Here is a 17,096-nt window from a genome sequence, read left to right on the forward strand (position 1 = left end):
GGCAACATTGGCCAATTGCCGATTGAAATAACATACCCTTCTTCGTCGTATAATATTTATGATTTCTCTAAATTTTCCAATAATTGCTTTGCATGCACCTATCCACCAAATATTATGTTCTCATGCTACATTAACAAGCAAAATGTTAAAGCTCAATAATAACAACAACGTGAATCTTAAATTGCTCACTTAAATATGTGCAAAACAACATTTTCATGGGTATAGTACAACAACCATAAAACTAATTACAAAATATGTATAAAAAAGACTAAAAAACATACGGAAATCTTGTTTTCACAAGTGAAATCTTAAAATGAAGATTTTCGCAGCTCTACATATGAAAATGTTGCTTTAACAAATATAATACAACATATATATATATATATATATATATATATATATATATATATATATATATATAGAGAGAGAGAGAGAGAGAGAGAGAGAAAAGTGAATATGTGGTTGTTATGTACCTAAATTTAGGTATAAAACCTTTTAAACGACGTTTGTTTTAAATAAAACAAATACAATTTCTTTTTTTTCTTAAGTTTGTTTTAATAGAATACCATTGAATCGAGTTCAATTTATGGAATGAAAAAGATCAATTATATATCATTTTATTGCAAAACATCATTGAAGTTTATAGGGAATGTAAAAAAAACTTTTTGACAAATATAACTCTAACATTTTGTCCTTCAATTGCAAAACTATATCGAATGATTTGTGAAAAGCTTGATTGAGTTATTGCATATTTCTTTTATATTTTATTCTATTAATTTTCATTTAAAACTAAGTGGGGTTGATTAAATGATTATGACTTTTAATGTTTTAAGTTCTTAGACACAATGAAGAAAAATAACATAAATTTGATCGGTTTAGTAAGTAACATGATTAAGGAAGAATAATTAACGAAATATCATGATTAGTTTGGATATACCAGCCACATATTCCCTAAGCCCATATATATATATATATATATATATATATATATATATATATATATATATATAGAGAGAGAGAGAGAGAGAGAGGTTCAAATGTTTTTAACAACTATTGTGTGCCTGTGTGCACCAATAAGAATTCAGGAAATAATTAATTATTAAATAAATCATTTAAGGGTATTATAGTAATCTTGGCATATTTAAATATGGTAGATAATTAATATGTTCTTAATTATTCCTTTAAATATGGGATGTAGTCAAAATCTGTTGAAAAAAACCCTAGCCGATCACGTATCCAACGATTTATCCTCCCTCTCGTTTTCCCAGCATTGGTCCCTGCTATTCAACGGGGTTTCGGAGGTTTTGGGCTACCGTAGAAGGGGAGATGTGCTAGAGGTTCGATCAGAGGGCAGGAGGGGTTCCGACGAATCTTCATAGGCCTTGATCGATGGGAACAGAAGAGAAAGAAAGCGAGGGGAGGAGGTATCGATCTCCGATGAGTGACTAGACCGAAGAACAAAGGGAGAAGCAGCGGGGTGGGGCTGTTGCTCCGATCGAAGAAGGTCAGGAGGTGGAGAGGATGTGGTGGTGGTCACTGATTCTTCTTCTCCGGTAAAATCTAGGTATTTTTTTTATTCATGTCTTCTGATTATGGTTTTAGTTAATTATTTATATGTCAATTAGTTTATTTGTCAAGACAGGAAAAATAAAAAAACATTGCAAAATAGGATAAGTAAAATAACATGTTGTTAGAATATATTGATTTGAAGATTACATTATGTTAGAATAAGTTACAATTTTTTAATGTTTGCTATATTCTATCAGAATTACAACCCACATTGCCAATTTAAAATATTGTATGCATTCTGCCAAAATTTAAAATGACATATATATATTCTGTCAGAATAATGATAGTGCAGTAATGGTAATTGCACTTTAGAGTTAATGATTCTTTTAGAATTTGTGTTTGCCTTTTTTGTAATAGATTTGCTATGATATTTTTCCACATAATGAACAGGTTCAGTAAAATCATTCTTAAAGAATACGATATTTTTTTTAACCATTCTTAGTTTTTGTTGCATTTTTTATAGGAATTTATTGGAGAATGGTTTGAAGACATGATAGGAAATGCTTGAAGAATGAATCAAAGATTGATCACACTCACATTTTAAGAATCTTGTTATGTTTTAAAGAATTACACTTGTTATTCTTTCAGAGTTTTGTTATTATTCAAGAATGTTCTTTGTATCACAATCATATAATGTAATTATTTGATATATTATTAGTGCAAGAAGACATCTATTCTTTATAAAATGTTAGTGTTGATAATATGTTCTATACTTCTTTAAGCATGTTAATATATATATATATATATATATATATATATATATATATATATATATATATATATATATATATAATATTGAATATAATCATATTCTGCAAGAATAAAATCAAAAATATATTTACTAGTTTATGGTTGATTTTTATGTCATTCTAACAGAATGAAATTGGATATTATTAAAAATTATATTCGAATTAAATTTAAAAAATTCAGATTTTTAAAAATAAGGGTATTAATTATCCCTTAAAATCTGGAAATTTCCTTTTTTAATATAGGTTAATTGACCAAAATACCCTTATGTTGAAATTTATGTGATTATATGTTACATGTTACCCTATTTTAATATCATAGACCCTCAGATCAAGATCATTGATTCTATTCCATCCGTTGGTCCAGATTTGTGCTTACGGGCACACAATAGATGTCAAGAACATTTGAACCTAGCCCTATATATATATATATATATATATATATATATATATATATATATATATATATATATATATAGAGAGAGAGAGAGAGAGAGAGACACACACACACACACACACGAAAAAGCTTATTTTAATTCGTATATTGTTATCAACTTGTCTCATTTTCTCTAGAGATAATTTATTCGTAGATACGACACAAACGTTTAAAAGATGAAAAATATTTTTTTACCTTATATATGAGACCATAGTCTAATAGTCATGCCCATTTTGAGCGTGTTCGACAAAACTAGCTAGTAGCGAGTAGCTGCTAGCCGATAATGTTTTGTTAAACGCTACGTGATGTAGATTTTAGATTTAGAGTGTTTAACTAAACACTTAAAATTGCTAAATGAAGTTTTTTGTTCAAATAAAACGTTTTATCAAACTCTAAAAACTGAAACCTCTCAAACGTTTCATCCCAAACACATTTTAAAAATAACATTTTCATAGTCCAATATGATTTTTTCCTTGGCCCATTGATAATATATTATTCATTTGATGATTTCGTAGGTCCTATCGACGAAATTAATGATTATTTTTGAAAATTTTCCAACTTTTATAAATATCTTAAATTACAGTAAATTAGATTAAATGTTATTAACCTTTTTCATTCAAAAATTATTGTTAGATAAACATAACGTATGATGATGAATTATTATTACTATAACATTTAAAATTAGTTAAAATATCTAAACACCAATGATATATACTTATAATTTCATTTAAGTCCATCAAAATTTGTTTTGTAGTAATTAAACTCTAATTATTTATTTATTTATTTATTTATTATTATTATTTTTTTTGCATTCTGTTAAAATATATAATAATTATATATATTATTTCACTAGGGGGAGATATTCAAATAGGAATAAAAGAAGGTTATGAATCTCTTATGAACCAAATTCACTACTAAATTGTAAATACAAACTATTAGGCTGAAATGGGCACTATGAATTTAACCGTAAATAACACCAAATCATTACAATTATTAAACTTAACTGTGAATTTATAGTTATTATGAATTTATAGTTATTAAACTGTCAGCCAAATTATTTATGTCCACAATTTCTATACGAATGTGGTTCGTAAGTGGTTTATAACTTTTTATTCACTATCAAATCTATTTCTATGTCAGTAATATTTATTTGTTTTTTTTTTTGATAGATTTGAAAATCATGAAGTAATTATTAAAAAAAATAGAAAATGGAATCTATAATTATATATATATATTTTTTTTTAATTTTTGGTTATAAGAGTAAAATATGAACAGTTTCAATAATTCAGTGGCAAATTATTTAATGAAAAAAATTTAATGAGTAAATATGAAAAAAATCCTTTCAAGTCATTATCCCTAAATTAGAAACTAATGGACAAAATTTATGTAATTACTTGTTACATAAAATTTTGAATTCAAATATCACAAATTTTTATTGGAATGACCATTTGCTTGTCCTGTTAGGTTAGCCTGACCCGTTGGTTAACCGACACCGATCTCTCTTTCTATATTCATCGCTTTCGATTGCGGCGAAGATTGCGTTTGGTACTCCTGTTGTGTTCTTCCTGTTGTCTCTCTGAAATCAATCATCGCCCCAAAGAATTTTTGATTCATTCCCTCTTTCATTCACCTTAACAATTTGCTTCTTCAAAACCCTAGTTCATGGACAACTCCAAAGACCAAGGCAGCAAGATCGCCAACACCGATGAAAACCCTAGCAGCAATACTCAATCACCTGTTGATTCTTCCCTTATTCCTGCTGCCACTGTAGAAAATGGCAATCCAAACCGCCCTTCTGCGGCTCCTAGAACTCCCTTTACCAATCTAAGTCAGGTCGATGCTGATCTTGCCCTCGCTCGTACACTACAAGACCAGGTATATCTCTTCGTATCTGTAGACTGAGGTTTGTTTTTTATTTGGATTGCAAGTTCTTTGTCTTTTATTCTTTGTTTTAAACTAGGTGGAGTTTGAGGGTATGAAATTCATTATTTTGAACTCTGGCCTTGATTGTTTCTAGTAAGATTCTTGCTCCAATTGAAACTAATATTTAGGGGCGAGATGCAAGCGTCGGTCTTATTGTGCTGTGCATGAACCCTAAATTTAAATAAGAACATCATGATATTGATTGTTTGATAGTTTTGTGGGTAGTGGGTTTGTGGTTTTCTCTTATGTGATATCTCCTGTTAGATTTTTTTCCTTATGAAATTGTGATTGGATTCAATAGGAAAGGGCATATATGATGTTGAGAATGAATGGCGATGGGAGTGACCATGAGAGTTGGGAAACAGGAAGTTATGTGCATGATGATGATGATGAATTTGATCATCACAACAGTGAATACGAGGGTTCTGAAGCCAATGAGGAAGAAGAAGATGCATTTGATGTCCATGCTCATCTTGATCTTGGATCTGGAGAGGAGGATAGAGGTAACCACGGTGTTGAATTAGATCCTGCTTCTTTCCCAGATGATGAGTCATATGCAAGAGCTTTACAAGATGCTGAAGATCAAGAAATGGCTGCTAGATTATTGGCCCTCACTGGCATACATGAAAGTGAGTTCTTATCATGAATTTCATTTTCTTATTATTTTACCATCTTTATGATCATGTCATGTCGACATTGATTCATATCCTTTCAGTGGAAAACATAGATGTCTAACAAAGTCTTTGCTTATTGCCAGTGGTTACAGAGGAAGATGATGATATTGATGATCACGGTGGTAATTCTCAGGTGATAATTTGTTATGCCCTTTGGTTCATAATTATTATTTAGATGAATAACAAAAACATGAAGATAATGATTCTTCTTATCTGATGATTTCAACGATATTTCTGGAAGAGTAGTTAAAACTTGTAACACTAACAGCGATAATAGTAATGCATATAGATTCAACAATCTAACATGTTACAATATCCCCTTTAAGTAATTAATCCGTTTTCTTGTTGTGATAATAACTATACTACTGTTGAATGATATAAGTGTAAAAGATCAAATTCCAAGTATGATAAGCACATCAACTAGTATCCAAAAGCCTCATTATGTACTATGAGTGTATTTATTAGGAAAAAATAATTTAAAATCCTAGACTAACTGAATTAAGAAACTGAATCTGAGGCATCTACACTCTACACTATAAAAACAAGGGTGATATTACTAAAAAAACACGATATACTTTCATCGTTTAATTGATTGTTCAATGGTTAAATCTGTAAAAATCAGTTTGTTATGTTAATTATGTTTTGTTTTGTTTTCCAGGGTACATGGGATGATGTTGACCCAGATGAACTATCATATGAGGTAATAATTTAATTTGTAATCTACTTATTATAATTTCATTTCTTACACAAGGAGTTGCTCTTGTTTGTGCAAAAGACATAAATGCCCTCTTCCTTTGTCATTGAAAACAGTCTTGGAAAACTTGAACTGGTTGGTATAAATGGGACAACATTTGCAAGCTCTCGATCTCCTGTGCAAAAGACATAAATGACCTCTCCTTAACATTTTATCTAAATATATGTAAATTGTTTTAGGAATTACTTGCACTTGGTGAAGTGGTGGGGACAGAAAGCAGAGGGCTCTCTGCTGATTCAATTTCTTCTTTGCGCTCAGTAGTATACAAGATCCAGAATAATCAAAACGGAAGCAGTGATACGTAAAACACAACAAACAAACTCTTCTATTTTTTTTTTTTTTTTTTTTTTTTTATTCCTCATTTTATTTATTCTGATACTATTTGTTTGTTTATTAATTTTGATTGCAGATGTGTTATTTGTCGGTTAGATTATGAAGATGGGGAAAACTTGATCTTGCTGTCTTGTAAACACTCTTACCATTCTGAATGCATAACCAACTGGTTACAAATCAACAAGGTATGTCAAATCACTCCCCATTTTTATTTTTATTTTTATTATTATTAAGTCTGCATTATAAGAAGACACTTGTACTATTGTGGTGCAGGTGTGCCCTGTTTGCAGCACGGAGGTGTCAACATCATCCGGAACTGGAACCACAGGCTGTTGACTCGGATGATGAATGAATTGATGGATGGTTTTATCTTTTTACTATTGTGTGAAAACTGAAAAACACCAGACCATAAATAATATGATTTCTGACAATTGTATTGTTTGTTACTTGTTAGTTATATATTATAATCTCTATATAATATGCTGTAGTTGGTTAGCTACCTACCTTACCTTTTTCATGGAACTTACTTTGGTATTTTTCTCATTTCTCATTTGTATGAAGAATGTGTATTGGATCCTGACTCTTAAGTCAATTTTTGGAATCGTTGTTACAAATTCTAGAGGTATTGGTATTGATAATGATAGTAACGACAACGATGCATTCATGTTGAAGTTACAAGATAATCAATTTCAAACGATTTGTTTCCTCTATAGTCTATACTTGAAAGTTAAAACCTATGCGCTTTAGTTGAATGTTTACTAGAAAAACTATATATTTGGATGACACTACACTGTTATGGTATAATACGACAAAATGAATGTATTGTATGGTCTTATAAGAAGAGAAACTCAATTCAAAAAAATTGAGGATTCGTAAAGCACATCGAAGTTGTGTGATTGTTTGCAAGGATTTCGATATTGAATACCTAGGTCAAATTTGGAAGCCCCTCCATATACATATTTTCAATTCAAGATTCTATTAGTAACAAATATGTAAAAAATTTATTTTATTGATAAGTATTTTTTTTTCCAGCACCATATTAATAATTGATAAAGAATAAATTCTTTTATTTAAATTTAGAATTCTATGGAACAACCATTATACATTGTTTCTAAAAAAACCATCCATATTTTCAAATTATTGTATCATAATATCAAATTCAAAACTGAACATATCAACTTTTTGTTATTTATAAATAAACATCTATAATGATATATTTATAATAATGTTTTTTTCAAAATTTGAATGGCATTCACAATGTGAACGAATATATAAGGTTCACATATATTATGCAACATTACAATTTCATCCTTAAATTTAAATCCTTTTGGTCAAAACATGTTTAAGCACTCATGGTCAGCAAAGATTTTGAGTTTTACCTCATAAAAATACCAACAATGCATTATATAACAACTCCATTCGTTATTGAAAAAAGTTTTCTTTTGTTCTTCAAGACATCCAACCTTTGACGAATCCACTTGGACACATTTTCACTCACCATATAACCCACAAGCTACACTTATTAAGCCAAAATTCACGTGTACATATACAAAATGTCTTGTAATCTTTCGTTGTAAAGAAGTACGGAATATATCGATATGAATGTTCATTTATAATGAATAAAATATTATAAATTTTTTCCTTCAATAAGAAATAAGTCCTTAAGAACAAAAAAGAAAGATAATGAATTTTTTAGAACAAGAAAAACCTGCAACCACAAATAATAATGATTAGATACAGTTTTATAAAAATAAAGATTATTTAAAAAATAAAAGCCAATGTAATGGCATACTAACTTCTTCTAACAACTAACTATCCATTCAAAATAATAATAATAATAATAATAATAATAATAATAATAAAGATAGTATAGTTAAATCAGATATTAGCCGGGCCATTGTGAAGTTTACTTTGTTAGCCCTAATAAAATCTACAACATAATTTTTTCATCGATCAAAGTAGCTGTGTCACAAAAATTGTGTCTATTGCAAGGGTTTTTGTAGAAAATATTAGGCGTGATTAGAGAGAGGGTTTTGTAGAAAACATAAAAAATGGCGTCGAGAGGAGGAGGAGGAGGAGGAGGAGCAGTCGGAGGGAGAATACCGGAGTTGGAGAAGATGAGCGTCGAACAGCTGAAAGCAATCAAAGAACAGACCGATCTAGAAGTCAATCTTCTTCAAGACAGCCTCACTAACATCCGAACCGCCACTACTCGTCTCGATCTCGCTTCCATAGCTCTTCAAGATCTCTCCATCCGACCTCAAGGTCTTCACATCACCGTATACGCACATGTTTTTCTTTGTGAAGTTTTGTTAGTTCAGTGTTCTTAATTCCTTCTCCATGTTACAGGAAAGAAAATGTTGGTTCCTTTAACAGCCTCCCTCTATGTTCCTGGCACCCTCGATGACGCTGAAAAAGTTCTCGTTGACGTTGGTACTGGATATTTTATTGAGGTTCGTACCATCGTTTACTATTATCGTGCTATGCTTTTGCAAATAGAACGCTCATAGTATTCCTATTCCTATTGGTAGCAATTGCTCTAGGGTTTAATGTAGATTTTGATATTCTTTCTGGAAACATTTTTACTCTGAATGCGAGTTAAGAGGAGTTGAGAAGAGAGGGATTCCCATTTTATATTTCTATGCTTCATGCTTCTAGTTTTGGGATCTAATCCAGGCTACAAAGACTCACATCTCCTATCCGAGAACTAGAGAGCAAGAAAAGTTTGAGAACCTAAAACTTTACATGACTTTTTGAAGATCAAAACCGTGTATACAACTTGTAATCTTTGTGAATCTAGATAATCTACAGAAGCTGCATCTAGATTGAGTTTGCCCTTTACATTTTGTGTTATCATTTCTCAATATAACATTTTCTCCCTTTATCTTTATTTGTATGTGTATGTGTGTGAATAGAAAACAATGGAAGAAGGGAAGGATTATTGTGAACGTAAAATCAACCTGCTGAAATCAAATTATGACCAACTTTTAGAGGTATGTTTTCTTTCAATAAATCTCTGTGTTTTTGCATTTCTTCACTAATAGTAATAGGCAACAACAATATGTAAACCTAAAACTTGTAATTTAAGTATATTCTATTATGTGTAAAAACTAAAAAGCTAAAAGTAGATTGCCTATATTGGTAATAAGAGTAAAATAAGTTGTTGTTTTGTGATTATTATTATTATTTATTTGTGAAGGTTGCAAGCAAGAAGAAAAGCATAGCCGATGAGGCAGGAATGGTGTTGCAAGCCAAACTGAAACAACTCTCTGCTGCATCATAAATTTCATGGTTTTATTTATCGGATACTGTATTTTTGTTATGGGTTTTTATTGGATTTTAAAGTAATGTATAACTTTTCATGCATCAAGTACAAGTCATTATATCAACATCTGTTTAGGGAACCAAAATGATTTTCCCTCTTTCATACAACTTAGCTTTGCTCAAAATGCTTATGCACACAGTTTTTGCCGAGCAAAATGAATGTTATTGGTTTCGAGTTCACATTAAAAATATGGAATGATGAAAAATCTGTCGTGAACTTGTTTTCAACATACAAGTGTTTGTTATAACGTTTGAGATGATGATGACGATTTGGATTATAATTTTGTAATCTATTTGCATTGAACTTGTTAAAAGTTATTTTATTTATTTACCGATTTAACTTTTCTGTATTGCGTTGTTTCTAATATAATTATTTGTAATGATAAATGCAAGGTAACAAAACGAACTATTACATGAATAATTTTGGATAAGATTATATCCTAAAACACATGCTAGATTGTGACACACATGATTATGTGGATTGTCTCATTGGAAGGAGAAAAATTATGATTATGGAATATGCTCTATAATCGTGATTACAAGCATCTTGTAACTTTTCGATGCTTAATTTTGCTTTGACTGTGAAGGGATTAATCATCATAAATTGTTTGTTAGCTTTCTCTTGCAATATTAAGGACTTTTTAAACCAGGTAGCCCGTGTGACCCCTCAAATTTCATCTAGAAGCTTCTTATTTTTCGTATTTTTTTATATTGCGGTGCAACTTCGGTAAAAGTATGGGTTATCTTATACTATTATAAATCCAAAATATTTGAAGGCCAAATTTAATAGTCAATTTTTTTTTTAAAATAGCCCAAAATGTTTAAGCCCAATCTTTTAATGAAATAAAAAATAGCCTAATGTCCAAATCTTGTATCCATTTGATAAAAAAAACATGAAAAAACAGAAGGCTGATCGATCATCCCCTGCTGCCTTCTCTGAGTTGCTGTTGCTAATCCGTCATTCACTGTTGCCGTTTGCTGACGACGTCTAACGACCATCTCTGACCAACGGGTTTCAAGTTCACATAGTCACATTGCACAATGAAGCAAGTAAGTTAACTCAATCTTATTCCTATTATTTATTGTTAGATTATTTTAAATTTTCATTATTTGATATTATGTTGAAACTTGAAAAACTAGAAATTAGCGTTTGTTTAATTAGGGACTTAGGGTTAATAGTTAGTGATTATTTGTTGTTAGAAACTTGAAATTAGGTTTATAGTTGATTTTGATTGTAGGGTTCTATTAACAATTTTTTCAAAAGATAGACAATTGTGTTTTTCAGCAATGAAATTGTTGAAGACCGATTTGTGAAATAGAATATCTTATAGTCTATTTGTCACTTTATTATGTCTAATGAAATTGTGGTTTTTGTTTGTTTGTTTTTATTTTATTTTATTTTATATTATGTGAATTTTTTATGCTACCTTTTTTCTTATCATATATTACGCGGAATTCAAGTGATTGATCGTGCTGATAAAGCGTGCACTTGAGTAAAGGAAATAATTTGGTGAAGAGGTTGATCCAGTTGAGCTCGGTAAGAGTTGGTTTCATGGGGTTGTTTGTCCGATAGTTATGTTCATGTGTTCCGCTTACCTTCATCCTCTTCAACAAACCATCATAAATACTTAACCTTATTTTTTTTCCTTTATCACTCGCATTTCCTGCTCATTAATATACAAACTATAAAGAAATCAAATTTGCTATAAAGATGAAAGCTAAAAATCGATTTATTGATGTAGGATAAGAAGCAAATATGGCTTCAAAGTCAAATTACAAAATTATTGACCGTACAAATTTAAGATCCTATAGAATATAACAAATTGGTCCAATAACTTTTGTGAGAATTATACTTCATTCAAATTCAGTAATTCACTATAACAAAGAAACCAAATTTGCTAAAAAAAATTAGATGTATTGACCTTCCATGGATCCAATAAGTCCCGTGAACCAAAGTTTTGTCTTTCTTGGTTTCACAATTTCAACTCCAACGGGTGATTTTGGGTTTCAATATCCAACTCATGGATTAACCCTATGCAATAATAAACCTTGAAATTGGAACTAAAATCAAATTACCAAAGGATAAATGTGTAATTATACATACAAGGAGCAAAAACGATATGATTATTCCTCTTTAATTCAACATTCAACACTCAAAGAATTCAACGACCTTGATAAGATCAAAAGGAAAAATTCAAAGTTGTTGGCTAGTGATCGACACTGCCGATGTTTACTGTTCCATGTCACAGGAGTAGGAGAGACTAATAGAACGAAAAATCATAAGGAAGCATGGTACTCACCACTTTGTACAGAGATGAAACCAGCCTCCCGTTTACTGTAAGAGAATGGAGGAATGAAATAAAGGGGACACAGACACATATGGAATTAAATGGATGAAGAGGTGAATGGAGTTGTGGAGTGCAAAGGGGAGTTGAATTCCGAGAAGATTATCGTGGGGAAAAGAATTGAGATCAAGGACATGGGGGAAAATACTGGAAGAAATGGATGGTAGCTGTTGCACTAGCCCATGGGCGGCTCAGTCATTTTGGGGGCTCTAAGCAAGCCAAAAATTTGGGGCCCTTTGGCCTTTATTATACTCGGAAATCAAAAACGGATGAGATGAATATTTCGCAGAAATCAGAATCGGTAGAAGAATGCAAAGTCATTTTAGTTTCATAAATGCAGCGTTCGTTAATTTATTCTTCTGCTTCATTTATTTTGTGATTACCGGATTGAATTTTTTAATGGACTAAACCTTTGGACTTTGAAGAATATGTGGCCCTTTAGAATTAAGGGCCCTAAGCCCTACCTTAAAAATCCTCTACATAGAGACGGCCCTGCACTAGCCGATTTACCTGAGATCATGGAGGAACCGAAACTCTGCACGTACCGGAGGTTGAAGATGGAGTGATCACAAAGGTCGTGGGCAACCTTGGAGGTGATTATAGTTTTGAGCCTGAAACATAATAGTCATTTCACGAACTATGAAATATGTTTGTGAAAAATTTCTAAATTTGTGAAATAATGATAGAAGTAAAAATAATACTGGATTTGAAAATTTTGATTGTTTATGATTATTCACATATAAGTAAAACAACTTGTAAAATTATTTAAAAACATTTCACAAAATTCTACACTAAAACCAAAAAACAGAAACAATCTAACAGAAAAAAAAAATCATATTCAAATGTTTTTTTTCAGGCCAAAAACTGAATTGTTTGTTATTTACAATATTTCACCATTGACACATGTTTACATTTCACTCAGCCCCAACATAAACAAAACCACTCTCTCGTACCGATCTTTCCCGTATCACCATGGAAACCGATCGCACAACCGGCAGCACTCCTGGATCCATCGAATCGCCGCCTCAGCTTCCGCCACCAGAACCCCACCATCACCACGACCACACCAGCGCCTGCGTCAACTGCGGCGGCCCTACTTCCTTCCCACCACCACCAACATGGTCCGAAACCTCTCCTCCGCCGGTCTACCGCCCCATTCGCGCTCCCGCAATCAACCTCCCTCCCAACAACAACGCGCAACAGACCATTATACTGACACCAGTTCCTCAAGCCCAAAAGGTCTCCGTCGTCTCTCCACCCTACCACTTCCAAACCCCGACCAAAATTATTCACTCCGAAGACGATATCCGCCGTTTCCGTGACTCTGCTACTTCCAAAAACTACCTCGGCTTCGTCGTCGCTCTCTCAGAATCCATCCGCGGCCACAAGATCTCTGATCCATGTCACATGTCTCCCACAATCACCTCCATCATCTCCATCCTTCAAACCCTACTTCAATTTGTAGATGAAATTCCTCCTCTCCAACAGTCTGCTCGATACGGTAACCTCGCGTATCGGGATTGGCACAGCCGTATGACTGAAAATGCGGATTCCTTAACGCTCCAATTCCTCCCCGCCGATCTCAATTCCGCCACCGTGGAGATAACCCCTTACTTTACCGATAGTTTTGGGAATGCGAGCCGAATAGACTACGGAACTGGACACGAGACTAATTTTGCTGCCTGGTTGTATTGTCTTGCGAGATTGGGAATCATCAAGGAAGAGGATTACCCAGCTGTTGTTTCTAGGGTTTTCGTGAAGTACCTTGAACTCATGCGAACCTTGCAGCTGGTTTACTCTTTGGAGCCTGCTGGTTCACATGGGGTGTGGGGGCTTGATGACTACCACTTCTTGCCTTTCATTTTTGGGTCTTCGCAGTTGATTGATCACAAGTATATGAAGCCCAAATCAATCCATAATGGTGATATACTCGATAATTTTTCCAAGGAGTACATGTATCTATCTTGTATTGCCTTTGTAAAGAAGGTTAAAAAGGGGCCATTTGCAGAGCACTCGCCATTGTTGGATGATATTAGTGGGGTGCCGAATTGGAAGAAGGTGAACAGTGGATTGCTTAAGATGTATAAAGTGGAGGTCATGGAGAAAGTTCCCATTATGCAGCATTTCCTCTTTGGTTGGCTCATCAACTGGTAAGTCTATGTTATCCTTCCAGTCTTCAAATCCATTTGTTAAAGTTAGGATTTTTAATTTCTTGCTTATCCTCATCATGTAAGAATATCTCTAAACATGGTTTTGAGTTTCTAAACATCCTTCGGATATAAGTTGTTGGATCATGATCACTAGCCATTCTACATAGTAGATTTCTTCAAACTCTTGACCTTCTTGAGGAAAATAAAACATCTGCTCAAATTTAGTATAATTTCTGGCTTTATACCTTTTTTACACCAAAATGAATTTTGTCAATCAAGTAAATATCAAATACTTATGAGTTATGACATCAAATCCCAAATACTTATGAGTTATGACTTCAAATCCCAAATTTAGTATAATTGCATAGGTTGTATTAGTTAAATAGGAATTTAGAAACAGAATATTAGAATACCCATAAAAAACAATGCTACAAGAAGTATGAAGATTACAAAGAATTTCTTAAAAAGTGTCCTGAATATTATTGATGGATGTTTGTTTTGGCAGGGAGTAAATTTAGAGGGAGGGAGCAGTTTTGAGTATTGAGTTTTGAAGCAAACATGTTGAACTTCAGGTTTAGACACTACACTTATTTAAAAGATGACTTTTATATTTTGCTTAACATGATCATGATGATGTATTTGATTGCTATGCCAATATTTACTTACTTAACATGTGTTTAGTTTTGTAGAATATTACACCTTTTTCCTTGTCTTCTATTCCTAAACTATCTATTCTAAAACATCAGAGTACAGCCTATTCTAAAACATCAAAGTACAGCCATTCCCGAGTAAAATAAGAGATTTTATTATAAAGTAAAGGGTTATTGTTAGAAAAATCTCATTATTTTGTCATGGAAAAATCACGACTTTTATTTTTTGAACAGAAAAATCTCAATTATCTAATATTTTGTTTTGCCCAAATTAACGGAAAAGTCCTTGTTTTTATTTAACGGAAAATGATAGATTATCGTGTAAAATTAAATCATCGGAACTCTTTTGTTCAAAAAATAAAAGTTGAGACTTTTCCATAAACTTAGACGAAATAATGAGATTTTTCTAACAATAATCCAATAATAAATGGAAAATAATATTATATAAACTAGACCGATCAAACTCCACAACTTAATGCTTTTGCACCCTTTCTAAAGATTCAACAAAATGAAGATTCGATGACACAAATTTTAAGCATTGGCATCGACAAAAAGCGAAGACAATAATGGTAGGATGCACACATTTGTGTGAAAGGAATTGTTTACCTCAATTTTTTTTTTAAATCGTGTCATTTATAGTACTTCGTGTTTGAAAAAAAAAATGAAGTATCCATTTCGCTCACAGAGGTTCATTAACAAAAGTATTGCCCATTTGTTTGGATGTTAAGGGTGCATTAAACTCAAAACTCCTTGCACATCAAAACTTCAACTTTCCGACACAAGACAATGTTTTTCATGACAACAACTACAAGTGACAGCATATCATGCAAAGTAATCCTATTTTTATTCATGTGAAAAATCGACCCTGACGTGACAATTCCATCATATTTTGTTTTTAATGACCCACGAACACAAAGTTACCAAGTATAGGAATGAGGAATGAATGGTCTACCACTTAAAGACGCATTTTGGAAAATTTTTCAACAAACCCTGCTACTTCGAAAGAGACAAATTTATGCATGTAACAAAAGTAGAATCCCTATGTGCATAAAAGGATATATGATGACAACGCACCTCTTAATGATAATTACTGTGGTCGAGGAGGTGTTAACTTTCCAAAAATCTACTAAAGGAGAACATACATGATGCAATTTATGTTAGACACCAAAACCGAATAGATTTCGGAATTTTTTTCTAGAATTAATCAACATCTTCAATACAAGATGCAATTTATGTTAGACACGACCAAAACCGAAAAGTTTTTGGAATATTTTTCCAGAATTTATCAGCATCTTCAATCTTCAAGCGTTCTTTGATTTCTCACATTTTGACCTTAGTGTTGGTGAGCTCACACAATGTCAACAATGCCCCAATTTGCTAAGGTTGTTTATGTAAGGTATATATGAACTGCACGATTGTCTTTCCGAAAAAGTCATTATGAAGAGTGGAAGACTAAAACATATATAAAGATATAAGGAACCGTGTCGCATAGATGTGATATACATTAACAATTGGCTCTATAAAAAATAAACCTCAGAAACCTCCAACTAACCAGGAGAAGTAAGAGTCGAACCATCAAGAGTATGTAGTCATATAACATGCTTCATGTATATAGTTTAAAAGAAAAAGTCACCAAAGTACAATGTCTAAATGAAAACTACTATGGCTCAAAAAAAAGATTGAACTATTGCAACTATCACATAGAGAATTAAATAGTTTTTCCCTTTGACTTTATTTGTATATAATCAAGTACATAATTCTAATTTTAGAATATGATACCGGTACTAAACCTTGCACACATCATATATGACATCCCTAGTATCGCTACTAGATTTTGGCACATACAATTGTATTGTGATTAAGTGTCTTGTAATTAAGGTGATGTACATACAATACATGAATATGTACTCATAGTAAACTCACATCCAAAGACTGTGATGAAAACACTTCTTCTTCTGACTTTATAGCCTTTTAATCACCACCTATTAATTTCAATAAAGGTTATAATAAAATGGCTAAAATACCCTTATATAATTCTTTGATTCATTTTATGCGTTTTACACTAATTACTAGACTCTATGGAAGCAATGTCAGTAATTGGATGTTAAATAAATAAGCCAAAAACAAGATACAAAAAGTTGTAGAAAACATGACATGAAATCTTACGGCCCGTGTGAATTTACATATGGCCT

The 17,096-nt window shown here is 32.0% G+C and overlaps 3 protein-coding genes across 3 annotated transcripts; all 3 read left to right on the forward strand.

Moving 5' to 3' along the window:
- Positions 1 to 4,231: 4,231 nt before the first annotated feature.
- Positions 4,232 to 6,913, forward strand: LOC145102259 (RING/U-box superfamily protein). Its single transcript, XM_079039642.1, has 7 exons — positions 4,232 to 4,626; positions 4,976 to 5,303; positions 5,432 to 5,481; positions 6,007 to 6,048; positions 6,282 to 6,403; positions 6,512 to 6,620; positions 6,709 to 6,913. Exons 1-7 carry the CDS (start codon positions 4,414 to 4,416, stop codon positions 6,769 to 6,771), a joined length of 927 nt encoding a protein of 308 aa, XP_078895768.1. The 5' UTR covers positions 4,232 to 4,413; the 3' UTR covers positions 6,772 to 6,913.
- Positions 6,914 to 8,376: 1,463 nt separating this feature from the next.
- PFD5 (prefoldin 5) lies at positions 8,377 to 9,824 on the forward strand. The gene is made up of 4 exons (XM_079039643.1): positions 8,377 to 8,700; positions 8,785 to 8,888; positions 9,351 to 9,428; positions 9,635 to 9,824. Exons 1-4 carry the CDS (start codon positions 8,487 to 8,489, stop codon positions 9,716 to 9,718), a joined length of 480 nt encoding a protein of 159 aa, XP_078895769.1. The 5' UTR covers positions 8,377 to 8,486; the 3' UTR covers positions 9,719 to 9,824.
- Positions 9,825 to 12,994: 3,170 nt separating this feature from the next.
- On the forward strand, positions 12,995 to 14,945 carry LOC145102262 (phosphotyrosyl phosphatase activator (PTPA) family protein). The gene is made up of 2 exons (XM_079039644.1): positions 12,995 to 14,254; positions 14,760 to 14,945. The coding sequence occupies exons 1-2, from the start codon at positions 13,077 to 13,079 to the stop codon at positions 14,764 to 14,766; spliced, it is 1,185 nt and encodes a 394-aa protein (XP_078895770.1). The 5' UTR covers positions 12,995 to 13,076; the 3' UTR covers positions 14,767 to 14,945.
- Positions 14,946 to 17,096: the final 2,151 nt, after the last annotated feature.

Source organism: Lactuca serriola, chromosome 4 (assembly GCF_051521515.1).
Source record: "Lactuca serriola cultivar US96UC23 chromosome 4, Lser_US96UC23_V15, whole genome shotgun sequence".
NCBI classification, from domain to species: domain Eukaryota; kingdom Viridiplantae; phylum Streptophyta; class Magnoliopsida; order Asterales; family Asteraceae; genus Lactuca; species Lactuca serriola.